Source organism: Amblyomma mixtum, chromosome 7, assembly GCF_055824585.1.
Source record: "Amblyomma mixtum isolate Tamu chromosome 7, ASM5582458v1, whole genome shotgun sequence".
Taxonomy (NCBI): domain Eukaryota; kingdom Metazoa; phylum Arthropoda; class Arachnida; order Ixodida; family Ixodidae; genus Amblyomma; species Amblyomma mixtum.
Window position 1 is genome coordinate 27,837,516 of NC_143018.1, and position 27,028 is coordinate 27,864,543.

General features: G+C 46.2%; 1 protein-coding gene and 1 pseudogene across 1 annotated transcript; one reads left to right on the top strand and one right to left on the bottom strand.

The window, feature by feature from the left end:
- Window positions 1–393: 393 nt before the first annotated feature.
- On the bottom strand, window positions 394–7,754 carry LOC149335434 (monoglyceride lipase-like). Its single transcript, XM_089553921.1, has 7 exons — window positions 7,651–7,754; window positions 6,660–6,772; window positions 6,074–6,210; window positions 4,787–4,900; window positions 3,011–3,184; window positions 2,036–2,167; window positions 394–660 (listed from the first exon to the last, which is right to left on the bottom strand). Exons 1-7 carry the CDS (start codon window positions 7,752–7,754, stop codon window positions 394–396), a joined length of 1,041 nt encoding a protein of 346 aa, XP_089410047.1.
- Window positions 7,755–15,865: 8,111 nt separating this feature from the next.
- Window positions 15,866–27,028, top strand: part of LOC149335435 (uncharacterized) — a 43,963-nt pseudogene continuing 32,800 nt past the window's right edge.

Here is a 27,028-nt window from a genome sequence, read left to right on the forward strand (position 1 = left end):
GATTGCAATATGCTACGCATAAAAAGGCCAGAAGTTGAAGACGACGACGAGTAGGGAAACGCGTGCCGTTGTTGTCCAGTTCATGTGCGTCTCAAGTTCCCAGCAGCGGAATACAGCATGGAGCTAACACTTGAAATCTAGTTCGGCGTTCAACTTGGGGCAGGACTCACTGTAGCTAATTGATGTCACAGGCCTTCATTTAGCAGTGATTGCTATACAGGAGTACTGAAAAAGAAGAATACATTTTAATTCGTGGTTATTAGCTTCACAAGTCTACGTATCAATGTAGAACTGGTTTTCGCAATCGAGTAAAACAGATTAGATAAAGAAATGCGTAGCTTCTAAGAAAGAAAATAAAGATATTTCGCTTGACGACATCCTTTGACTCGGATTTCATGATTTCCGTCGTGGCCCAAAGAGTCCAGATGTTTCCGTTTGATCTGATTCCGGAATGGTTTCTGGGATGGTTTTTTGCAGACCGGATGGTCCGGGCTCGTTCAAAGCTGGGGTGCTCCTTTGCGAGCCAGATGGTCTGGGCTGATCATGTCGTGCTATTTCACCAGGCAACCTGGCTGACAACCACTCAACAATGTCTTTCAGAACTTGCTGCCCGACGCCTTCAGGCTCATCCAGGAGAGAGTGGTACGCGCCAGGGTAGTTCTGCAGTAAAGAGAAGATCAGAGCACGATAGAGATAGACCAGGAATAACTACATATATTAGCTACAATGCTGAGAACTAGCGTTATTATGGGGAGAATAGCAGTTAACAGTTAAAGTTTATTTTGGATCATTAATTGCACAAGCAACCTGATAAGTCATTGTAGTGCACTTTCTGTTGGTTAACCGTACGATAAAACTGTACTAGACATACAAACACATTTCCTTTTCAGAACTCTCCGGACATGACTGCCATTGCAGAGCGTACGATGGTTTTTCTTTGTGAAAAAGAGTATTGAAAACGGCCAAGAAACTGTATATGAGAGAGTGTTGGAAGTTGCAGAAATGTTGGATCGGTATTGAATATAGCAACGATGATGATAATGTTCTCTTACACAAGGTAGGGTCATAAATGTATTCCTCAAGCATTGCACCCCAAATAAGCCGAGCAGGAAATCTTGTGCTTCTTATGGCGGCGGTGGGTTCCCCGTGACTGTGGGGATGAATCCCCTTTTTCCCGCATGCAGGGAGGATGCTGAAACCAGTAGACCACCACTGCGGTGGATGTATCATTCCCGTGTACGTATGTAGAATGTACGTACAGGCGCGGACAAAAGGAAACGGAGCACGCAACTGTCTTCGAACATTTTTCACGCGTCACCTAATTGAAATTTCCAGCAGTGGTACGCGCATGCTGGTAGCGGAGGTTGGTGGACTTCCTTGTAGATAAACAACACTTCTTCATTACCAATGGAGACAGCGTGATTGCACTTCGAACGCAATAGCGTGCTCCGTTTACTTATGGCCGCGCCTGTACATTACCTTGAAGACAGCGAAGTGCTTTTTCAATATGCAACCGGAATTCACTGGGACGAAGTCAATCCATGTGACCCTTGGTTACGCTGGTGCGGAGTTTTTCTTCGGCAGTGCTGAGATTACCTTTGTAACCTGATATCGGATAGCCTTTTCGAGAGCGTGAAATTTCAAGCAATTCGCTGATTTTCAGAAGTGATTATGCAGAGCCATTAAAGGCTGCAGCCAGGACATATGCCGTTTCCCCCAGTTCTTCTATGCCCCTTTTATTTACAAGAAATATCCCTGAGAATTTGCACGTGCGTCTTCAGGTGCGTCTTTAAGGTCTATCTGAACCAAGCAGTTATTTTAACGATCAAGAGTTCACACTTAGTTTTGGACCTGTTGAAAACTGCATCGAAAAAAAAAAACAGTTTCAAGACAATAGTGGTATTCACTTATCCATAAAAAGGAAATTTTCTGTGAGCGTCACAGACATAAATTAACGCATTGAAGATGATTGGAAATTAAGCTACTGCCTAGCGGCCTACGAGTGTCCACAGGTGAGTCAAGATAAGATTCTCACTTTCATGATTTTGTCCTTGCTCGGGGCCTTTTCAAAGAACCGCTTCGTTGCTTCAGGGTCGCATATCTTGTCGCCAGTGCCGTACTGGAGAAGAAATGGCAATTCCACAGCTTTGATGTCAGCATGAACAGCCTGTTAACGAGAAGAAACAGAAGAGCCACGCCCTTGAGATCGCGTTCAGTGACATGCCACTCAGCGATCCTCGCAATATGTTTGAAACAAATTCATACAACTGCTGAGCAATATTTCAGGGTCGTCTTTAACCCTCTGCCTTCGAAGCAAATGTTAGAGCCCCTCAAAACAAACTTGAAGCATCTCGAAATCGAAGAAACCAGGTTCAGTTCAGAGGAAAATCAGCTTCCAAGTATCGCTAACACTACGCATGGTTAGTAGCGGGTCGGTACATGGCGCCATCTAGGAGGTTGTTTTGCAGGAGCGCCGGCTACACTCTGATTGGCTGAGAATACCGCTTTGAGGAGGCGCTAGAAAAGGTGTAACCCGGTCGCGAAGAAATTCCACAACCTTGACCAAAAGATACGGAGGGGAGGAAAACACAGGAAACGCCCTTCCAAAACAGTGGCCCTAGAATAAAAGCGCAGCGGAAGCCACGTGGTTCTGAAGGCCGCTATGTAACTTTCTTGTGGCGGCTATGTAACTTTCTCACTGTATGGGCACTCCTTCAATACGACAGCAGAAATGGAGCAGCAAGTGTTGCCATTCAAGGGGGTGGTGGCGACACTAATCAAAGACAATTCACTTCATTAAAAAAAATGAAAACAGAATAAACGCTAAACGTCTGCCCAGTAGAGAGCGGTATAAGCTTCTGGACACCACCACCTCGCTGGAAACACTGCTTATACAGCGAACTCCGCCTTTACCGTAAAAAAAGCCATTGAGGTTGCACGTCCCGCCCATTTAGGTTAGGTTAGGACACCTTGCAATAGTAGCACCGCATTCGACTAGCGCGGGCCTTACTTCGATGGCGTCCGTCATGGCTGCCACCCAGCGGACGCTGACGGTGCCCGTGTAGCTCAGCGGGTCGTTGTCCATTCGGTGGACGACGGCGCGGTCGCGGCACATCATCTCGTTGTTCATGGTGCCCACGGGCAGACAGGGCAGGACGCAGCCCAGCAGGCGGGCCAGTGTCGGCTGGTCATGACCCCAACAGGGAAAGACAATACGTACACGACACGATCAGGAATATTTTTGACCATTCTTAAGAAACCGTAACGAGCTCATAAGAAAGAAGCCAACAGACATCGAAGCCAAAGAGTATAGGGGAATAGTTTATATTTTCTCTTCTAATTTTTAATCAACTATCTTTCATTGATATAATAAATTACACTGCTAATTTCCTATTGATAAACACCCGAATACAAAAAAAATAATGATCGATTTGCGCTGTTAAACCATGTGCGAATTATGTGCACTAGCAGTTCACTTTCAGTGTTCAAAGATGGCAGTTGTTCGGATAGCAATAATGAGTTTATGTTCATTTTGGGTTATTCTTTTACATTCATAGATATGTGGGAGTGCTTGTACCACTTCTGGCGCAGTGGTGCAGAGGTTAAGCGACGTGTATGAGTAGGCGTTTTTTAATGCCAGCGGGCGCCTTTCATCTATTCTGTAAAGTGCTTCTAATCAGCTACTATATTGCGTTCATTTGTGCGCGTGATTGCGCTCCCTCCGCACCGCAGCATTTTACTGGAGTGTATCTTTCCTTTCTAAGGCGTGCACAGTTTAAAGCAACTTCAGCTTGTCCCCTGGGAAAGAGAAACTTTTCAGCGGGAAGCGGAGAGCCAGTTGAGGCTCTGGGTTGAATTTTGTGGTGAAAGGGACGCCACGCTAAGCACACGACAGGCTATCTGAATGGGAGATGCCTTTTTTCATCTGTCGACATAAATGTGTAGACATGGTGAAATTGATGACGTTTATTATGTTGTGACAGGTTGTGAAAAAGCCTTTATCGCCACTGGAAAGATCCCCGCTTCGCACTACTGCAACTTCAAAGCATTTCGTGCGTCAGGACAGTTGTACGCATTCCGAGCATTTTGTGACACCTGATCTATGCTTATATACAGGTATGAACATAGCCCTAATCGCTTCAATTTTCTTTTCAACTAATGTCGATCTGCCGAATTAACCCGACTCAGAAGAACTATTTCAAAATAGGGTTAGTATGTTTTAAGTGATCAGAATAAATATAGTCCACGCGACAGATTGCGAGCTAGCAAACAATGCTACCGTGACGTATTTCTCCAAACACTGCAAGTTTAAAGGGTAACAGAATTCTTGTTTTGTTTCTCTCTCAACGTGAACGGCCGCGTGATTTTCCTGAGTGGCGTTGGCATTTCTTCTGTCTGCAAAGTAATCGCCACGAAAATGGTTTATTCTTATTTAAGATTTTATGAACTACACCGTTCGTATACGAAACTAGTCCGACCAATGGATGCAACCAATGCGCCATATTGTACTTCCTTGTTTATTCGGCTGTGTTTGCTACATGTAATTCCAACCAATGTAGTTCGTTTCTTAACTTTGTTTTTTTGTGTCAGCGTATATTTTTGTTGTGTAAGCTTATTTGTAACCGTAGTGCTGTTGCTGCTTATTAACAAATGAATGAGCCCTCTCCTGCTTGGACCGATTCGGTCTGCATTGTTATGTAAATAAATAAATAAATAAATAAATAAATAAAAACACAAAGAACAAGAAAAACCCTCGGCACTGCCTAGTCGGCCGCCTGGAACTTACAGCGAACGGTGGGGCGCAGTAATTTGTGCCTAAGCCCAGCAAAGGTGCCACCAGAATCATGCCCGCGAAATCTTTGGGTTTGCGCTGAGCAGCCATGATAACGAGCAGACCACCCTGCAGATTAAAAGGGGTACATAAACAGGGAACAATAGTTTCACGAACGGCAGCTATTGCAACACTTGCTCTATTTTATTCGTAACTTGTGAGCACGTTCTGATGAAAATCGCGCACACAAGCGCTGAAGTAAGCTTTTTCTTAACGATTATGAATTTTCATGGCGCAAGGGCACCTAAAGCCAAAGGGCACCGAGGCACAAGGTGTTTTCGTCTTCTCAAGGGGATGTCAAAGACTCATTTCTCGAGCATTTCACCCTAAAGAAGCCGAGCATTAGGCCCGGGGAAAGCTTGTACCATTTTATCACCGGTGGGTACCGGGTGGCACTGGGGATCGAATGCCGCACCTCTAGCATGCGAGTAAGTTTTTCTTGCTGTATTAGTGCATTGTAATACTACAAATTGGCGAAACAAGGAACGATAAACATGACAGATAGAGAAAGCAAGAACCCAGCACACTGCCTAAGGCGGCCAGTGTGTAAATCTCGGGCTTTACCTGAAAAAAAAAAAAAAATTCACCGATGAACTCACAAAACCAGTAAATCCTTTTCAAGCAGAGAAAACAGGCTAAGGCTGCAAGTGAGTGGCGTGTTGATAGCTTTAAACAGTGTTTTTAGCCCAAAATCAAATCCAGGCTCCAGCTTTGCACCTGCTAAATTGAAATGTACGGTTTGAGAGTACCTTTCTGTAAACTGTTTGTCATCTTCTTTGTTGGTGAAGTTTGTATGTTAAGGCCAGAGCATTAGCACTCACGTGTCGGAAAAACTTGTCTGGCGTCGGCGTCGGTGACCGTTTGAAGCTTCGCAGCAAGAGCGGCCGGAGCACGCAAATGGAATTTGACATAATGAGGGAGTCAAAGCTGCAACAGCTTTCGCTAATTGATGCGCTAAGCCGCTAAGCCTAGCTCTGCACATTTTCTTACCCTGACAGTGGCATTACTGTACGCGTCACTTCTCGTGATAACTCTAGGTTTCAGACAGGTAGCTCATCAGCAACTGTATCAACGTCTCCCGCATGCTCGCATATGCAGCCTGTCTAGAATCAGGCGGTAACAGTAGATGTCGCGTCTCAAATGCGGAGCGCACAACTCAGGCTGTTCTGGACGTTCGCTTTGCCGTCTGCACAAAGCACAACAGCTTTTCGGTAGTGTGTCTCCAGAGAGAACCCGACTGACCATGGAGTATCCCAAAAGGAAGACGGGCTTGCCGGAGAACTTGGACCGCACCGTGCCGATGTGCGTGAAGATGTCGTCCACGTAGACATCGAACGTACTGACGGTAGCCCGGGGTCCTTCGCTCTTGCCGTGGCCCACTGCGAAAACGCGGATGCCCAATGTTCGTTTGAAGAGCAGTGTTTCTTAGAAACGGTTTGGCGCATCGGCAGGAATAGAACCAGCGAGCAGAACAGTTTAGAAGTTATCGCGTTTAGGTACAAAGGCCTGCTAAGAAGTACGCCTTTCTGGCTCAATCCATTTACATTATTTATTCAAGTTTTCATTATTCAATGCTTTGGTTTGTATTTTTTTTCTAAAAAGCGTTGCCTCTTTTCTGGTGGCCGGCAGGGAATGTAAGAAATAAGATAAATTAATAAAAACTAAAGTCATGCGCCACGTAATTATGGGCTCAGTGATGCCTCCTATCAGCATTTTATACAGCCCTCCCAAACCATACAGAATCAACCCTATACTTCCCCTCTTAGGCCCATTTCAAATCCCACACAACTGAGTAAAGTGATAAAAAAATGTGCCACTTTTTACTTGCCGTGGTCGTGCGAGAAGACGTAAACGCCCAATTGGACGAGGGTCCGCGCAAGATTGTCGTAGCTTTGCTCGTGGCAGTGGTTGCCGTAGCCGTGCGCTATGAACACCAGGGCCCTGAGAAAGGAGGAGACGACACGCTCCCTCAGATCGAAATTGTCTTCGACACGAGCTCAAATGCATTCTCTGCCCAGAGAAAAACTGGGCTGCCGGAGCCTCTCGCAGGCTATTCATTGCATCATATCGCTTCGTCGAATGCTTTTGAAACCTTGGAATTGATCGCGTGATCAATAAAGCAACTTTCATCGGAGTGCGTGCAGTAAGGCCTACGATGCACTTAATTATCCTATGCGTTGGGCACTGGCGATCAAACGAATTGTTGTTACTCTTGCCGCTGTATTTTTGTGAACAACATTGGGCTATCGCGATGCATGGGTTGTAATGTGTGCAAACGTGTTGTGGTCCGGGAGCTGAAATGTCTTCCAATGTGATGTTATGGCCTGAAAATGGTTGGGCTTAGGGATAGCAGCTATACACGAGAAAATTCACGGCGTGGCTTGGTAATGGAAGAGCTAAGGGATAAAATGGGACAGGTGGCGAGGTCTTTTACCCTGATGTTCTATCGTGGTTTCAGTTCCGAGACCAAAGATTACTCGCCTCAGAGGGCGCTACGTTAGCGGCGCTGCTCTGAATAAAAGGGGCTGTCAACGTCGGTTCGCGTCTGCTTCCGAGTCTCTCTCTTCAGGCCGCCGTCCCAGCGTGCCACAACGTGCCACAACGTGCTCAGGCGTGGCGTTCGTGGCTGCCACGCCGACACAACACCTGAATTGCCTATCCAGTGTTCACGGAATGCCATTGTTCCGATTGGTACTTGGTTTCTAGTAGGAAACCCCCGCATGGTTGCCGATCAAGCTCGCCAAGCGCCGGGGACGGGACATTCTGGAAAGGCCTAGCGCAGAACCGACTCGCATGGAGCATTTAAAGCACTGACGTACCTTGGTTCTGCTCCGTTGGGTCTCCATGACTTACAAACGATATTGTACGCGTCGTCACTCAGGAACGAAGTGCTTTCGTCCACCACAACGCCGCCGGTTGACATATTCCGCGGCAGAGATAGCCTCGAGTCCTCTTCAGCAACCACTGTGAAATTTTTCTTCTTTCTCCTCTTCTCATAAAAAAAAGCGAACAAAAATCCGCAGCGGCAAATAACACGTCTCTAATTCTGAGTTTTGGTTCAACGCCCAGAGGCCGTTTTCTTTTTTCGCGAAGATCATTAAATGGAAACAAGAATACGCGTACGAGAAGCAACATCATGATCATGAAGCCAGAGGTTCTAATAATTTGTTTCACTTATATCTAGACTAGTTCATCTTCGAAATTCGAGTCTCGGGATTTTATCTGCTCGAGAGAGAGGGAGAGAAAACTTCTATTTAGCCAAAAGAATAATTTACAAGAGCAGGGGGATGTGCCGTTAGTCTAGGGCTCCGTAGGGGGCAGGCAGTATCTGCGGACTAGCTGTATGATCCGGCTTCGCTGGGCCAGTTTTCCGCTTGTCAGGGCCGCCTGCCACTGCTCGCATGTCGGGTATGGCACTAATAACGTTTGGTCTGGTTTGCCCTGTCATTCTCAAGAGGTATGATAGAGCGTTGGGCTGCCTACTCACCATGTACAGTAAACTTGGTATTTGTGGGAGTAAACTTGTTTAAATTTTGCTGATTAGGAAATGCCTTGGTTTGTATTCTCCTCCAGTGTATGACGCCCGATGAGGACAGTTGTTTGTGTGGCGGGGAGAAATTTCGCCTTTCTAGCCTGAGGTGTTCCAGCCTGTTCCCATAAGGTCCTAGGAGAGAGGTTGAGTAGGGATCGGGATCCGCCTTGTTTGTGAGAGCTCGGGCTAGATCATTCCCTACCTCGTTTCCGTCTAGGTCTTTATTTCCAGGTGTCCATGTTATCCTGTGTGAGTGCGAGAGTGTACTTAATAATGTGCTTGCCATTCCGTGAGGTTTTCCAGCAATGGAGTCCCTGATCGCTTAATGGGAGTCCGTCACTACGCGCAAAGCTGCTCTCCTTAATGTGTCTGCTATGGTCAGGTAATAACGCGGCTTTTTTGGTGAAGCTAAACGATAATCAGGCAAGGTTTTTTTTTTTACCAAAACCTGCATTGCTATTCCAAGTGTCCCGAGTTTGCTCCTCTGGTGTCAAGGCAAGCAGAGTTGTCAACCCCATTTTTTTCTTACGTTTTATGTTGCAAAGAACCATTCTGCAAAACATCGTGTTAACAATGGACTGAGACTATATGTCGAAAAAAATAACGCCATAGCAAATAGCTGGCGAAATTTTCTCGCACAAAAAGAAAAAATAACAGTGAAAGGCGAATATCAGCGGCTTCAATTCCTTGCCAAGAAGAAAGGTTATTGAAAGAATGAAGGAAGATTGGATTCTGGTTAACACAAAACGAAATGAACGAAGGTCGAAAGGAAGCCTCAGTCAGCTACCCAACATTTCCACAAAAGGACTTCTAGTCCGCTTGCCGAAGCGTTGGCAAGTGACTAAGGCTCCCGCCCATTGTTCATTTCGTTTCAGGTTGAAAAAAGGAAAGCCTAACGCACATGTACAGAAATTTTTACGTGCTGCTTCCATTCCACAATCACTCGTATGCGGGCAACATACGCTCGACCATGTGCATGCAGAGGCCAATTTTAAGCAGAAGTTGCACTCGACAGACAAGATAGAATTAACAGACACACTTTTCTGGCATCAACATTTAATTTGGTGGCAATGATTCAGAGCGATATTGAGGAGTGCTTGAAGCAGAAAAACTGCCGACTCCCGGAATACAATTCGCAAAGTATTCACACCTGCAGTGTCCGACGGCAAGCCCCAGAAAAACTCCGGTGACGTGTCCGAATGTGGAGCCCTGCAGCATACTGCAGTTCAAGTGCATCAGCTCCATTAGCATGCCCGCCCAGAATGGCACTGGGATGGGAAACGACGCCATCTGGTAGTCGCTTCGGGGGTGCCTCATGTGGTGGATGACCTTGAGAGCCAGGAGGACACCGACCAGGCCGCAGCCGCACGACACGGAGTGCAGAGCGGCTGCTTTCACCTTCGTTCTAGAGGCGATAAGGTGTTGCCAAATGACCCACGACAGGCTTTTTAGGGAAATGTTCATCGCGAACAGTAACCCTGCGATCAGGGCTAAGAACCTGCAACAGCCAACGAAAATAACACTCGTCAGTGTTTGCTGTTCCACTGTCTATGCCAAATTTCTGGCGCTCCCGTAATGTCCACCGATCGCCAACTAGCTTGATCGACCAACCAATGTTTGCCTGGTCTCAAGAGGCTGCCTTCACAATGTCTGAGAAGAAACTTTTCCGAAGAAAACGGGCTCGAACAAAAGATTACTTTCATACGGTCGCAAATCATTACAATCCTAATTATTGGTAACAGAATTTACCCGAAGTTATCCCTAACACACTCGAAAACAGACTCACGAATTAATTGCCTTCATAAAATTGAAACTTCCAAATTAAAAGTTGAAAAAGTGAAAATTGAAATTGAAAGTTGGAAACTTGAACAACGCATTGAAATAAATGGAATGGCTTTCGTAGAACTGTCGCATCAGATGTCTGATCATGAAGTATTTTTTTTTGCATTTTCGTTCGATATTATCTGCAGGAAAATACTTCGTACAAAGCGAAATGCTGTCGCCATAAAAAAAAGCTTATTAGATCTGATGGCTTAAGCCTGTGAATATATTCCTACAATGTGCTACAGATGTCAGCTGTTAAATTGTGCACAGATTCAGCCCCATACGATTTCCTTGCCCTCGCTATGAAGTACAAAGCTCAATTTTGAAGTTACTAGTGGGGCCGATGACAGTCGTCGCTACCAATGGAAAAGCTGAACCACAAACTTTGCCATTTTTATGAATAAAGTCCGTCGCAAACTTACATCGCTTGTAAGCTAGCTTGCCTAACTTGCTAAAACTGTGAAACCTCTTTCCAACCTAAAATAATTCTACTGACCTGTAATGACCGATCTCTCGTTCCAGCCTCACTCCGACCGGCAGAAGGGACAGAACAACGTAGCCCATCATAAATACATTCGGCAGGTAAAGTGTTCGAATCACAGGCATGCTCCAGACGGGATATCGAAACGTCAAGGCCGGCTCTGGCACAACTGGCGTTTTCGGATACGGTCCATACACGTAGGCAACGATGATGGAAGTCACGAACAGGAAAGTGACCGGCGCCTTCGGAACGACGCAGAGGTGAAGGTGTCGCCGAGGATACCGGACGCTGTGGAGAGAAGAAACGAATCGCACTTGCTTAACGGAACTGGTACCATCTCATGATCTTGTGCTGCACGCCTCGCTAATTCACGTCTGATTACGCTTCAAAACTTAAGGATATGGAGTGCAACAAACACAGGCCTAAAAATGCAGAAAGCGACAGTGGCACTGACATCCGCATAAGCGTTCAATAAAGCCTCGCACTCTACTTCAAATCTGACTTGACTCATTTTCTCTCACTAAGATTAAAACTTCAGGCGCGCCATAAGTTCCCCACAAGATAGTTTACATGCTAACTACATGGCCTGAAGATATTTCACCCATACTGTACCTCCACAATGAGCTCAAACCTCTAGCCTTTAATGGCCAAAGGTGACTACACTATTCCGCACGAAGAGAGCCGTGCGAATGACAATGTATTTAGCTTAGCTCGTAAGCGTTATTAAGAACGCATTAACCTGAAAATTGCCTGCTGAACTTTTGGAAAATTTGCTACTTTGGCGCGCATGGAGCACAAGCAATAACAGAATCGTCCACTTAGCAGAGCGTTTTACATTCTCTGCAAGGGGCACAGTTTTAGATCAAATAAACTAAAATTGCCAACTAAACCAGAATTAAACATTCATAATTCGACAATGATGAGTGCGTAAGAGCGAGTTATGCTTTCCAAGAACTACCAGCAGGTAAATGAGCTGAAACCACGCTGTGCATTTTAGCTGCAACCTGTATTATTTAGGAGGCGGTAGCCTCTGTAGAGTTACAGAAGTTAACTTTTCTTAAAAACTATAAGTCCCAGATTACAGAGAATCCCGCTGTAAAACCAGTTTTAGTGAATACTCTCACCTGATTATTAAGTTTCCCGCTGCAGTTCTAGCCAGGAATGCACCCACTAATAGCCCGCTCACCATAGGCAGAAAGTTCCTGTCCGAAAACATGAGTAATGTGAACGATTCGGCCACCATGGACGCTAACGGCCAGGTCTTGAACGCCAGTGGGCCGTAGTGGATCATTGAATGACTGAAGTGCTTCCTGGCTAGCATGTCGAGTACGACGATGACGCCCGAAAACGTGTGCAAGCACATAGTGCGCACCAGCGACCCCTTAATGAATTCGGAGGCAACCGCGACTATGAAAGTGTTCATAATCCCCACGAGAACGGCAGCAATTGTCAGGACGGCGGCGAAGTACGTCATTCCAAAAGCGGCCTCCAGGACAACGGACTTGACGAAGAAAGACACCAGGTTGGACGCGAGGTGCACGACATTCTCGTGGTGGAAGGCGGCCAACGGAACCCGTTCCCAGTGGCGGTCGTCTGCTATGGTAGCCACACTGGCGCACCGTTCGGGATAGTGCTTGTGGAGGAAGTACCAATGCGACTGCACCTGGAGCCACGTCACGATGAGCGTGGCCCATGGTACTCGAGGAGGGACGTACGCTTCATCGCTCAGGAGATGCGAGAAAGTGCCTTTGGTCCTCCGAGGGGACGGCAGAGAACCTGGTGATGACACAGATGCAGGACTCATCGGAGACAAGGGCTCTTGGGCGACTTCGGGTGTTTCCCGCTTTCTTTCGAGTCTCCGTGGTGTATCACTCCATGGAACGATGTTCCTAGGACTAAGCACAGCTCGTGTTTGCTCAGATGACTCGGCTTTCAATTCCATGGTCATAGAACGTGTCCCATCAGGCGTTCCCGCAGGGATGGACGGTCCTCCATGAAGTGTGCACTTGCTTTGCCGGGCAGGCTGTGTAAACTCCTGAGGCTTGTCGTTACCAGGTAAGCTATAGCTAGGAAGAGACTGCGTGGGCGAATCGACCTTAGGAGCTCCCAGCGATAAAGCGTCCCAGATGGAGCTCGAGAAGGAATATTTTGTTGGGAGCGTCTCCTGGGTCTTCGGACTTACGGGAACCTGCTTCGGAGTACCAGGCTGGCTGTTCGGAGAAGAAGACAACTTAACCGCCAAGCGTGCCTTCTGTTCTTGGTGCTGTTTCCCAGGGGACATCAGCAAGGTTAATGACCTCATGGCGGTCGCGGATTTTGGCGTTTGAGGCGAATGCCTCGAAGGCATCGAAAGCGGTTCTGATGGCTCTAAATGGGGTGCCGATGCTTCCGATGCCTGTTGTTTCAAAGATGACGCGCTGGGCACCAATGTCACAGACTCCAAAGTCCCTTGAGAGGCGCCGTATCCCGCAGAGTTTTCACTCTGCGGCTCTTTACCTGCCGGCGCTTCAGAGCTGGGTTGTTTGACAGCGGCTATGGTTTCAGCGCTTGCTGCCGACTTTGAATCAGGGGACACCGCGTCTGCGGGCGTTGCGTTGACCGAAGAAGAGGCGCTCTCCGGTTTCCCTTCGGGCTCCTGTGCGGTGCGTTCCATGTTGCCTTCGTGCGACATGATGGTGGTTCTTTATTACGAAGCAAGGCGCCGTTCTTGATACAGCGCGTACTTTTGGATGTCATGCAGCGGCCCCGCATCAAATCCAAATGCTCGAGAGCACCCTGGTTTCCATTGGTTGGCAATTTTGCGCAGATTAGCGTTTACTCAACTACTCCAATTAGTTACGTTGACCAGCGCCTCACCCGTGGTTGCTGTTGTTGGCATTACAAAGGATGGCACATACCCATACTTGGTGATCGGCCATGAACGCCACTGTGGGTCTCTGACGCCTTCTTCTTCCTTCATTGATTGCGGCTAATACCCGTGCATGCGTGATAGGGGATGGACGGGAAATGTCGTGGGGTAAAGAAAAATTCATGAAATTGAGCGAATTCAGACGCGAAAAAGAAAGGCTTAGAGATTAACATTAAAGAAATAAATTCGGAAAATTTTGTCTGTGCGTTTTGTTTTAAATAAGTGAGACATAAGTGTTCCGCGGTGCGAGTGACATGATATGGGGCTGACAATGGGTCGTCGCTAGATTCAGGCGGGTGGGGAGGGGGGGGGGCGGAGGGGGCTTTGTTAAGGAACTTATGGAAGAGAGTCTTGAGAGTGGTTTACTTTTCCGGGTGTGTTTTGAAAGTGACAGGATTCTATGAGTTGTCCCTTGAGTATATCTCCTTCAGCTAGGCGCCAATGAAATCTGTTTAGTAGAAAAAAATTACATAAATCCTGATGAGTAGATCAAGCAGAACTTATGTGCAAAAATTATGCAGAAACTTTGGTATTCGAGCATATTTTATTCATGTCCACGTATGTGGACATAGCGCCTCAAAGTTGCTACATGAACGTAAACACTAACATTTGCTTGCCTTGTCAAACTGATCGTTAGACATGAATAAACGTTTAGCTGCAAGAATATACCCTTGAGAGAATTATTTTCCAGTTCATGACCTATGAAACATACAAAAACAGTCGTTCTGTGAAGGCAGGCAGTGGAAAATTCGGCATTTCCGCCACCGAACGCGGCGTTTAGATGTGCAGCCTTCACGTCGGCCCCATTCAGAATTTGGGAGTAATTGTCGCTTCCATCATAGGCAGTGCTTAATGTCTGGGTCTATCGAAGGGGTCTCGAGTGATCTGAGCACCGGTGGAGAACGAGAGAGAGAGAAAGCAGCTTGCGTCCAGCTTTACACATGGTTTGCACAAAGAGGAGAGATCATTTTTAAACGTCATTTCTTGCTCAATTTATGTCAGGGACCTGAACCAAACGATCTCCACGCCCGACCAGTGTGCTGATTGTTGTTTTGTAGCCTTGGAGCTGAGCAGCCAGCTCTGCACTGACCCGTGAAAAGGGCACAGGTCCCCTTTTTTTCACCACTGTTTGTGTAGTGCTGCCGCTTTGCATTTTTCTCCGTCTCGGGTTTAACACAAAATGTTGATGATTCATGCTGAAAACGACAGCGAAATTTTAAAAACGACAGAGAAAAAATGTTCAGACCACTACTGACAAGACGCACAAAGATTGGTTCCTTGCTTCGGATTCATGCAGCCTACATACTAGCACTGGGGGTATCAGATTACTTTTCAATATTGATGGGAGGCCTAACACCTTCTGAAATCCCCCTGAAGCACTGATCACAGCGCGCTGTGTTTGTCAGCAGCGGCTCACCGTAGTGGTGGTTCTTTGAGACCATCCGCTGGTCCGCGCTTCTTTGGACGTGCCTCTCCATCGGCTGTTTTCACGAACAACGCTTCAGCGCTGCAGGTGTCCAATGTTCTTCTTTCAGAAGCATAGTTTTCAAAACTTGTAGCAAATGACCCAATTTGTAACACACTTGTGTAATAGCCCGATTCGTAAATGGCCCAATTCATTACAGTTGTGTCTCTAACTAAAAAAGGCAGCACAAGAAAAATTGTTTTAAAGAGTTGTCACTCACACAATTTAAATTTTAAAAATCGGAAATATGTCGGACCAGGGAACAGTCACATTTAAGTATTGCAGTCTAGTAATGTCATATTACACTGTTGTGGAACGGTGACAAGGAAGTAATATTATTCGCTATCAAATTCAGGTCAGATACATAACCGTGTTAAAACAACCGCAATGAAACAAATTAATGAGCTATAGTTTCATAAGGACTAGAGGATATATTAACAATGTAAATAGCATAATGTGGTGAGAAGGCGCACTCAGCGAAAAAATGTGATGCACTTTATTTCCATCGTACTGACCGATAAAGCCCCTTATACCAACGTCTCTGTATTTAAATGCACTCTGGAGAAAAAGATAATCGATTTTATTTAACGTCTTCTATGCACTTTCGAACGTTTTGTACGCATATTCAACGCGAATGAATCTGACATCCAAGTACAACCTATAGGAGGCGTGCTTGCGTGCTTACCCCAGTTGCTTAGGGTAAAGAAAACAAAGTTGCAGCCGCTGCTTGCCCACCGACGCTGTGGTCAGTCGCAATGCATCTCCACGAAGGAACGTAAATATTTCAAGCAGCAGCAGAGAAACGGCTGCAAAATCGTTCAAACATGCAACCCGCATCGATGACGGCGTCTTCCGAGCGACACGGAATGGCGACGGGATCGTCCATGCCAGAAGGTGCAGGTATGCAACCGGGCGCGCGAAGCTCCTTCCAGTACCCGGGAGGCGGCTTGGCGACGCCAGCTCCTTCGTCGCACTACCAGCAGACGCCGTCAACCGCGACGGGAACGACGGGAACGACGTCGACTGCCACTGTAAGAACCGGTCGCCCTGATTCCGCCAGAGCGAGCTACTCAATGTTCCAGCGACTCTAATCCATGTATCATGTTGTGCGTAACTTGCAAATCGCGAGGTAACGCCTAAGCGTCTAAACGTCCCTTTTCTTTCGCTGTAACGTTCGCGAGCCATAATACTTCGCAAAATTTTAGACGAAGAAATGTCCGCAGCTGATGTTCAGTGGCCAAAAAGAGCTCTGGTACGTAGAAAAGCACCGGGCTCTGCTCGCCACCGAAGCGGCCACGCGGCGACAATTGCTGAAGACGATAAGACTTCGTGTACGAGAGTTATGGTGCGAGTAAACGAAAGACGCCTGGTTTAAATTAGATTGTAGAATCTGCTACAATGACCTCATTACTGAATCGTAGATGTGAAGTCGGAAGGTTTTTTATTTACTTACCACAAATAAAATTACAGTGGATTGATGATGTAGAACACCCCTACAAGAAGCCGAAGGAATTTCCTGCGCTGAATGCTACCTTTTGGACACCGTAAATAAACTGGCAAAATTCAGTACTACTTCGCAACTTACAGTGCGTTTCAATAAGATTGCAAGGAATACCTAAAAATTTGGTCTTTGAGTTAGAATGATGGTTTACTCTGCAATTGGTAGTCAGAGTGCCGTACGTCAAAACCATGGCTAGGCGCGCTGGTTCGCAAGTTGCTTAACGAAAATTCTTTTAAAAAACTGGGGGCATCCTTAACCACATTCTTAAAGAAAATGCGATGGGATTTGAAGTTGGTCCACCCCCCAAATATTCAAAAGTAGCCCCCAAAGTTTGGAAGTACGCCAACACAGAAAACATATTAGGTGGATTAGTGGAAACTAGTGGATGGATTAAGATAGATTAGTGGGCATCAGTGGGTTAATTAAGGTGGAATAGTGGGTCGGGTTAGTATAACACCGTATTATAATCACACAGAAGGTATTTTAACATTATATTCCTCTATTTTCTCATTTGAATGTGCTCATAACTTCACTATCCTCTCGACCAAACAGGGAAGTGCGTTAAGGAGAAACCGTGTGGTTTTTGCGAGGCGACAACCTAAATATTATCGCAATAAAGTTTTTTTAACTAGCATTCTTGGGAACTTGACTGTAATGAGAGATGCGCCAGTGACGTTAGGCAATAGCCATATAGAGTATGGGTCTCTGGAAGTGCGATTCTTTTCGACACTGCTAAGCAAGGAATTCTTGCTCTTTGAGAGCCCTAAACCGAAACTGCGCGGTCGATGGTCTCACCAAACCACACACACTACCACATGCTGCTCGCCAGAGAACAATGCAATGCGATTTGAAAGTGATCGGTTTATGCTTAACCTACTCAGATTTATGCTCGATTGAGTTAGTTTGCACAAAAAGGCTGAACGGAACAAGCGAGCATCACTAGGAGCGTGGTTCTTCCATTCTGCATCATCATTTTTGTTTGAGAACAAGGGGCCATCACACCAAAACGGTTTAGATATCCTATTCGGCTGATACCTCAGCGATCACATGCAAATCGCTTCAGAAGGTGCTACGTGTAGCACTTTTTTTTGGTACCTGGCCCTGTACCACATGTGTTCCCACCCCGGCCAAGAATATGGAAGGTAGCAAGCAGCTCACGACGCACAGAAATTTCAAGCAATCTGCTTCAACGCTGCTATTTTACTCCTTTAGTCGGCCGTAAGAGAGCGCAATTATATAAATGATGACGTTGAAGGTCAATAGCAGGCTATAGGCTGTATAAGCATTCCTATTTGTCGAGGGTTTTTTATTGCTTCATTGAACGAAAGTGCTTCAGGATGAGCTCCTGTCTTTTTCTCTAACTCTGTAATAACCAAATATAATCGAGTTCATGGCACCTACGGTGAAAACCCACAGGAAGAAATCGACTTGAGCGAGACATACAATGAAGAAAATAGACACCACTTAGGGTTGTAAGATATGAGGGGGGATACCAAGTAATGGCATGCGACGCCGCAGGCCAGTTGGTGTCAGGAAGAGAGATCAGATTAGAAAATTTTAGAGGATAGGGCGGTGGTGTCTGGTAATTAGAGCTCACTGCAGGAGGTCTTTGCCGTGCAGTTGGTGCAATATTACTGCTGATCATTGTGGTTATGACTCTCTACTTCTTAGCCAGGATATACCACCACTGAGCAGTCCTCACGAAGGACATCTGGAGACTGGGAGAGCAGTACAACTACAGCCGCTATGGGTGACGACACATCAAAGACTACGCAACAAACAGAGCATGGAAGGACGGCGTAAGTTACACTTGCTCATTGCAGATTTAAAGGTGAACACGCAAGATGTAATCAAGTTTTCATTGACGAACTTATCAGGCTGCATATTTCATTATAAGGTTCGAGAACGAGGCTGAGAAGCGTGTTTTATATTGTTGCTTCTTGGATGTCATTGGCATTCTCTTCCTAAAGACACGAAAACGCAGGAACTAAACCTAAGCTGTAATATTCTCAAGAGTAATTTCTGTGTACAAGTCATGTGGTACTGAAAGCGACAGTTGAAAAGCTAGCATTACTGAGCCCTTCAGAATTAAACCAGTGCACCTCACAATAGCGATGAGGTGAGGTGGTTTAAAAGTAGCCAGTCGTGCGTTTCAATGTCATCGCTACAGGTAGCGTTACCGTAGTGCTCTGCACCTGCCATCGTTTGTAAAGCAAAAGTCGCGCCTATATCATGGTAACTCAAAGACCTTAAGCATGTGTACTAAACTGAAATCTCAAGAGAGCTTTGAGAAATTAATTTCGAGCATTTCTCACTTGAGACAACCTTTCCGCGAAAGACAGTTTCAACTTAGTGCAAAAACTTCTCAGAAGAAGACAAAAAGGGGTCAAACGTGTGACCTCCATAAAAACAGCTTCTTCTTGTGATCCTGCAAAAACGATAAAGCCCCTCGACGGGGCCAAAAAGCAATAAGCGACAGCTTTTTCAAGGGTACGCTAGAACCGCAGAACACAAGACGAAGAAAAAGACGTAAAACCACACATACAGGAGGACTGCTGCTCCTACCGTGCTGTGTAGCCTTTTCTTATTTTCACCAACCGGATAAAAGTCAAACTGGCACCATACCCAACACATCACAGAAGAAGACTGGGGGAACTGGAGTGATCACACGCGAAGAACAGTGCGAAGGAGACAGGGACAGATGTCCTGCTATCCTTGCGATATCACTTTCGGCTCTGTGCTTTCCACCCGAGAACCTAACATACAGCAGCCGATAACGACCGACCCAGCTAAAAACGCATGTCGCCTAGTGGGGTGGTCTACCAGTGGCGCCAAGTGGTTACTGTTCTTCAAAGTCAACTGAATGGTGGAAGAAAACGTCGAGTTCAATTTAGGATGGAGCAGATATGGAGGCTGAAACTTGCACTTATGAGGCCGAGCCTGTGCCGTTTTTGCTTTCGCAAGCTCATGCTCAATGATTCGAGCTTCATGACTGGTTAAACGGGGCATCATCTGCCATAAATTAAGTGGTATTAATTGCTACGAGCGTTAAGCCGGAGGTCGCGGGTTCGGTTCCTGAGAGACGTGTACTTTAGCCTCTGTGCACCTATAATCAAAGCTGTCAAGTAAACACGACATTTTAGGTGAAGTTGTTGCAACGAATAAAACCCTCAGTTTGCAGTTGCTTTCACTGAGCGGCGGGAGCTGTTTTTCATGGGCGGCGGGAGCTGTTTTTCCCACCCAATTACATATTGGTGGCAAGCTCGCGGTAAGCATTTTATCCACCACAGAAGCCTGTTACCATCTCGTGTCAATTCTGTAAAACGTGAAAAAAATATGCACTTTCGCCAAATCGTCAGAAAAAAAAAAAAGATTTACAGAGCCATTTCTTTGCTTGGCCTCTACCTGGGTGGTTAGGAGGTTACTTCCCCCCCGTTACATTTTGGTAGCATGCTCGTCGAAAGAATTTTTTCACCATAAGAGCTTTTCGCCATCTTGTGTCAATTAACCCTGTGAATCTCGAACAAATAAAGATCAGCTGTGCCATTTCGCGCGCAAAAAATTTACACATCCCGATTTCTTCCCGCGTACTGACTGACTACTCGAAACTTTCATCATAATCATAGCGCGTAGCGCTTCTTCTACCGCTCTTCTCTTCCCCTCCTCTCCTCTGCCCTGTGGAAGGGTGTTAACTAAAAGACAGCTGTTTCAGCGCAGCACACCGTCCGGCTGTTAATTCTCAAGACATGCATTTTTATCTCTCTGTTAACAGCTACGGTCCATGGTTACCCGCCTTCATGTGCACCCTTGTTCTGCTGGTAGTACTATTCCTGGTGCCCTACATCTTTCTCAGCTCTCGTAAGTAAGAGTATGTGCTCACCTACGTGTAATGGTGATTTTCTTGCGCTCTTCAAAACAAGGAAGAAAGAACGAAGCTCGTGTAACTCAATAGCATTGTTATGATTACAACAAATTGATGAAAAAACGACTATTCGCCCACTCATTGGACCCATTAGATGTCTGGAGGAGGGTGGGGCTATAGTGCCGTCCACGCCGTTTTAAAGGAACAGTGTGGATGCTTGAAGTACGAGGTCACTAAGCACGGTTCACAATGGCTATCTCTCAAACGAAAGGAAGGCACTAACTGAGAAACGCACAGCCAGCAAGTTTCGGTCTGGCAACCATTAAATTCCGCTAGAGACCTTGCTTTTTCTCCGCTAAACCTCGCTGACTTACCGAGTGATTTCTCTCGACCTTTCTTTCAGGTGGGCAAGCAACCCCGCAGCCGTGTAAGTATATGGGGCATCGAAAAATAGGTTGCAAGCCCGGCCACCGTTCATGCAATCCGAAAAAGGAAATGTTGTTGTATTTCGTAATACTGAAAATTTATTCACAGTTTCGGGACCCAGAGATGGCGGCCGCTATGACGCCGGTGAAAACTATGTATATGAGCTCCTACAAGAGCCGTATATCACATGTTCCGTAGTCAGCTAAAGATGTCGAATGTGCTCCCGATCGGTTTACATTTTGTGCATAGACCAAATTCTTCGACTGTTCATGCGCCTTACATTCACCCTCTCGAGCTAGAAAACAAGTTGATGAGCAGCTGTACTACTGCTCTAATTTTTATCCCACCAATGCTTTATCATGTATTCATTTAAGCCTTCAAGTACCAGAAGAATAGCTTCAGTGTTGGATCATAAAGCTTAGTTTCACGCACCTCTTGGCCTTGAATTGATGGAAAGTGCTGTAGAAGTCCAACATTCGCTTTGCATATTCTTATTGGCGTTAGCCGAAAAGAACACTGATGTCAAATTTAAGTGAGCTTGTATTGATGTATTGCCGCGTTATAAGAAAAAAAAAGATCCCTTGCACCAAAAACGAAGCATTATAAGCTAGAAAAGACCAAACTAAGAAAGAGACGTGCCGGCCATCACCGATCTTTTCGACACATTTCTTGTAACTTACGTTTTCGGTGTTGTCTTGAAATTTTCCTGCTTTCCTAGAGTCTCTTAAGGCACCGGGCATGCTCTCAAGGATTCCGGGCCAACAGCAGCGTAGCGGATCTAATTTAAAGGGCGAAAGCCCAATTTTCGTTTATGTGAATCACAGGTGTGTGTGATTCTTGATCTTGAGGGTGACCTTGGGCAAATCATATATAAAAGAATAAAACAAATATTTCCCCGACTGGTATTCGAACCCACGGAGGCGAGAACAGATCATCTTCTCCGGCCACTGCCCGATAGCACTAGGCTATTACCGCAGCAGAACACGTTTCGTGTTAAATTCTGACACGCTCTCCCGTTGTGCATTGTACGTCGTCTTCTTATCAACTAATACTGCTATTGAACTAACATTCGCGCTTTTAGCTATGTGACGTAGTCACCGATAAAGGCGCTGGAGCAATGCATTGCTCTAGTGCTTGACAACACTGCCGCTGAAACGCGGCACTGGAGCATATATGCCGTCGGCGTACACTGGGTAAATTGGCACTGACGATGGAAAAGTTGAAGAGGTTCAAAGGTGAAGCTCTCGCGACACCCGCCCGGAAAGAACATGTCGGCCCAAAATGTGCAATAAAAAGCGCGCGCCGATGGGAGGCCAGGCATTGCCGTCCCGTTCACCGGCTGGGCGAGACATCTCAAGTGGAAGAAGAAGCGTGGCGGGCGCGAGACAGTGGCATTGTCGCAAGCACTGATCTCCACTAGGTGGCTGGATGCCGCATTCCCGCTTTCCGAGACGAGCGCGAGTGAAGCCACCGGAAGTCGGATGGCTTGTCCCGGAAGTCGGTTGTCCGCTGTGTATTTCAATGCAAAAAGTCGCGTCTTTCGCCCTTTCATTCTCAATTTTTTGCGCTGTTCTCGTACAATGTCTGCTGTTATATGAAAGGAACAAGCTAGCTGAACGCGAGAAATGTGAGCATTGTGTGCAGAACCCTGTAATTTCAGAGAAACAGAAGAAAACAGGCATTCAGGTCTCACCTTGCCGCGGCAAAGGAGTACGTGCATTAAACACTATGTTCTTTTCTGGTTCTTGTCTTCCGAGCGTGAAGGAGAAGTAGTGGAATGACTATGAGGCTAGGTCATCATAAAACCGAACTTTCGTGCAGCAAAGAAAAGGCACAGCGCGAGAGGAACGACTGACAAAAAGGACGAATGCTGCAGTGCGCGTGAGAAGCGCTGTTAGAAGTCAACTGCACCAAGCACCACGAATTAAAGCCCATTCAGGCTTAGCTTGCTCCAATACGAAACAGTACATGACACGCTCCGTCAAAAAAGCAGTACCATACCTTTTGGAGGCGCTAATGTGAACCAACCGAACACCGTCGACACCTCACAATATAGTAGCCTAGCCCTCGCTCCGGCTCGGTCTAAACATAATTCGGTAAAATGGTCGCTGCAAAGTAAGCTGCCTGGTGAATGTTTCATCCTATTCTTTCTTATATTTATCCCCCATTGATAGCATAATTTGGGCTTGAGCGTAGGAACAAGCATCACAGTAAAGAGCAGAGTTGGCGAAGCTAGGCAAACGAGACGACACCGAGCCGAGTAGACGAGGCTCCATACTTGCTGCGTGTAGCGACGTCCTGTCGTCTGCTAGTGTCGTCCCATTGCGATGCAATGGACCCTTATTTTTGAAACGTCTTTCCCGAAGACTTCCCCGGTCTCCTCGCTCAGTTGACGGTGCAACAGGTAGGCATCGTCATGTAAAAAGACGAGAACGACGAAAAGAAGAAATGTTAAGCAGGAAAACAAAAGTGGAACTGAAAAACCGTGCTGAGGTCCGATTTCATGCACTGCCAAAGGCTGACTTCCGGGACAAGGCCGCTTACTTCCGGTGGCTTCACTTTCGGGCGCCCGATGCGGCATCCAGCTCCCCTAGTGGAGAACAGTGGTCGCAAGCGTAACTACTTCGCATAACCGTAAATCAACTAATAGCGGGATTTGAAAAGTTTGGATGACTTTCTTGCCATTCTGGTCACGTGGTACGCGTCGCCTGCCCCGTCGGCTTCATCTTTCGCGCTTTTAAAACTTTGTGCTGGCAGCGTTAATAGCGGAAAGTGTTGCCGATACATTCTGTGCCATGAGCGCTGCACTAATTTTGTCGCTACATGGGCCTAATAACGACAGAAGAAGCTATAGAAACCATACGTGGTCAGATGCATGTAGATTTGTGGCAACGCGTCATTGTTGCATAGCTCGCGAGACGTTTCTAGGATGACTGCGTTCCCGCGGACCGCAACATAGCAGTACCGCGTGCTATGACAAAGCCGTTGAACGCCGAGTACGAGCACTCTATTACCGCTAGCAATCTAATTAATGTGGCCGACCTGCCACCAGCTGCCATGGATGATTGAACCACGATTAGTTATATCCCGCCCCTAATGTTTAATGTTGGCAGCAAGGGTCTTAGCGAGAAGATGTTTGCCCTGGAGAGCCTGAAGTCAGCCGCTGTAGTGTCCGCTTTGAACAAGTAGACGCGGATAACGCGGTAAAGAAAATAACGTCGATTTTGTCAGAGTTAATACTTTTGGCTGTTGTACTAAGAGTCCACTTACAACGAACATCGGATACAATGAACACAATCCGCGTGACCGTCAGGGTCCTCGTAAGTGGACTCGACTGCATACCACCACTGACAAATGCTGACGCATTCAAACGATCCACCGATGGCAGCCTAAGTTAGTTTTTTATATCTATCGCAGTCGAGCAACGTCGTGTTCGTCGTACTACGCCTGAAAAGAAAACAGCGACAATACCGACCCACATACCCGGTAAGCCTAGCCGCATACCCGATGGCCAGCATTTTGTTTAACTCCAAATTTTTTCATCTTCAGGAAAGCAAAAAAACAAACAAAACATGGCAGTGCGTGGCCAAATTCTTACAATTTCAAACTTTTACCGCGCCATATGAGATATCAAATAACCACCTCACTTCTTAGCCCACTTTAAGTGTTTGCATATCTTAAATGATGTGTTCTTAGCATAAAGGTTGTTTCACCTTTTTTAAAATAGCATTTATATTAGAAAAGCGTTTTTTTTTAGGCATAGCATTGTCAGCAGTGTAGCGCATTAGAATACAGCTAAGTCCTGCTCATTAGTAGGCAGGCTTACTAATATTGAATATTTAACCTTTTAAATATAACCGTTAATTTGCTTATTTACAGATACGCATGTAACACACCGTAAGTAATATTCCTATCAGTTTATAGAAATTCGAAAGCGCAGTTACCCCCGGTGCTGTGGTCTAACTAATTTTGGCTACATAGCGCCCAAATGCATGCGCTTTCTGGAAGCTTGCAGGCAACGGAACCCCCCCCCCCCCCCCCCCCCTCCGCCCCAATTCACGTAACTCGTTCAAATAGTCTGCACTGTGTTGATCCACAGTGCCGAAGGTAAATTTTAGGTTTCCATAGGAGTGTAAATACGTTCTCCCCGCTTAATCGCGGCTGACAGAGTTCAAAACCACCCAAACCCCGCCCAATAACCGCGCGTGCTACAGAGCGCACGCCGACCAAGGCGGGCCTTGCTCTTGCCCGGTAACAAAGGAATGACACTATGGCTGGCACAAACAGCCATTTATAGCTACAACGATAACTCCAGCAAGCAACAAAATACGCTAAGAAATCGAGGTCGTCCGACTCACCAGCAAGTTTACTAGCGAATGTTCGCCCACGCTAGTGCAGGGGAGATACTCCACGGCCTTACGGGACAACATGCGTGATAACTAGAGGCCGGATTTTTAGGCGCTAAAAAGCACCTTTTAGGCGCCATAAATAGGCGGCTAAAATTGCATTTTAGGCACCTAACGGTGAAAAATAGGCGCTATAAACTTCATCAAAAGTGCACACAGTTCCGAACTTCAGCGCAATATCTGCCGTAATATAAAACAAAAACACAGCAGGAATGATTTGGGACTTTAAACAAGGTGCGAACATTAGAAGCCGTTTTTTTTTTTTAGGCTGTCGCGCAACTTTTCGTACAATACACATGCTTCAGGAGAGCAAAAGGGACGGTTACCAACCCTTTTAAAACACTTTGGTATACCTCGAAACAAACAATTCGCTTGTCGTGTACAAAAGTAGAAGCAATGAACACCTTAACAGGAGGCCATGCATTTAGAAATTGATAGAAACATTGTGAATTCAAAGCATCTGACAAATGAGTTCAGCCTTCGCTCACACAGGAATTGAACTTATTTATTGCAGGCATCCACGATGCTTCAACATTAATAAATATGTTGTCATTTGTGTAAACAGTGTTTTATAGTTTGTGGCTTCACGTGTCTGGAGCCACGCGACTATCAAATGGTGCTTGCCATTAGAAGGGTCTGGAAACCATAAATACGAGATGATAGAAAATGTTACACACAGTGATGCGGAATACGCCGAAAAGAATCATAGTTCTGCGTGGGCCTACGTACATCCACGAGGATCCATGGTAAAATAAACATCATCCATCTAGAAATCACTGTTAAAGCTATGGAAGCAGTAGCAGACAAGCACGATCTGGGGCACAAGGAACGAAAGTAAGGCAGGTTACCCAGGTGGAAATTTCAAACAGTTAAACTGTTTTCAACAGGTTTATGGAACATTCTACAGTTGGTTGCAATTGGAACCAACTGGAATTATTTGGGCGAACCTATAACTTACTCTATATACTTTCCGAAATGTGGTGCCATCTGGTCAACTACCGCTGTAACAGCCAAAGTCATCAACAAGCTGCCACGATGAAATGGAAGAAAATAGGAAAAAGGTTGCTTCGATATTTTCGGCTGACGTGGTTGGTATCGTGTACGCAGCCGGCGTAGGTGCAGTGTTCACCACAGCCAACTGAAGAGGTCATCTAATGTTGCCACGTGTGTGTTCTACTGAAAACCGAAATGTATTCGAAAGCAAACAGAATCTGAAAGCAAAACCACAGCGTATTTCAAGCCCCTTTTCTGTAAAATAGGGCATTTTTAGGCAGCGACGTCGGAAATAGGCATTTATAGGCACTGACACCCAAAATAGGCATTTATAGGCACAATAAAAAGAGTATTAAACATATTGCCAACACCCAATTCGTGCTCATATGTAAAAATGGTGCGCCTACGAAGCGTTGAAAAAAATAGGCATTTGCCTAAAATCCGGTCTCTAGTGATAACGTTCTACCCCACGAGGCTTGTCCCGCTGGCGAAGAGCGGAGTGCCGCGCCAGAACGTCTGCGTGCGTCGAGTTCCCGAGCAAAAGAGCGAGCGCTCGGCCCCACGAGCGCGAGCTCAGCCATCACGCCATTCGTGGCGCTCGGATCGCTGTGACGACGGCGCCCTCCCTTGTTACTTAAGGTAACTAGAGAGGATACATCGCGGGAAAGCAAACCAACGGGGACGACTCCACCCAAACTGCATTTTCAAAATCCCAAAAACTGATATACATAATACTGACAGTGAGCTACACGCTCTCAATAAATAAGGGGACGAACAGTAAGAGTTAGAACGTTAACTG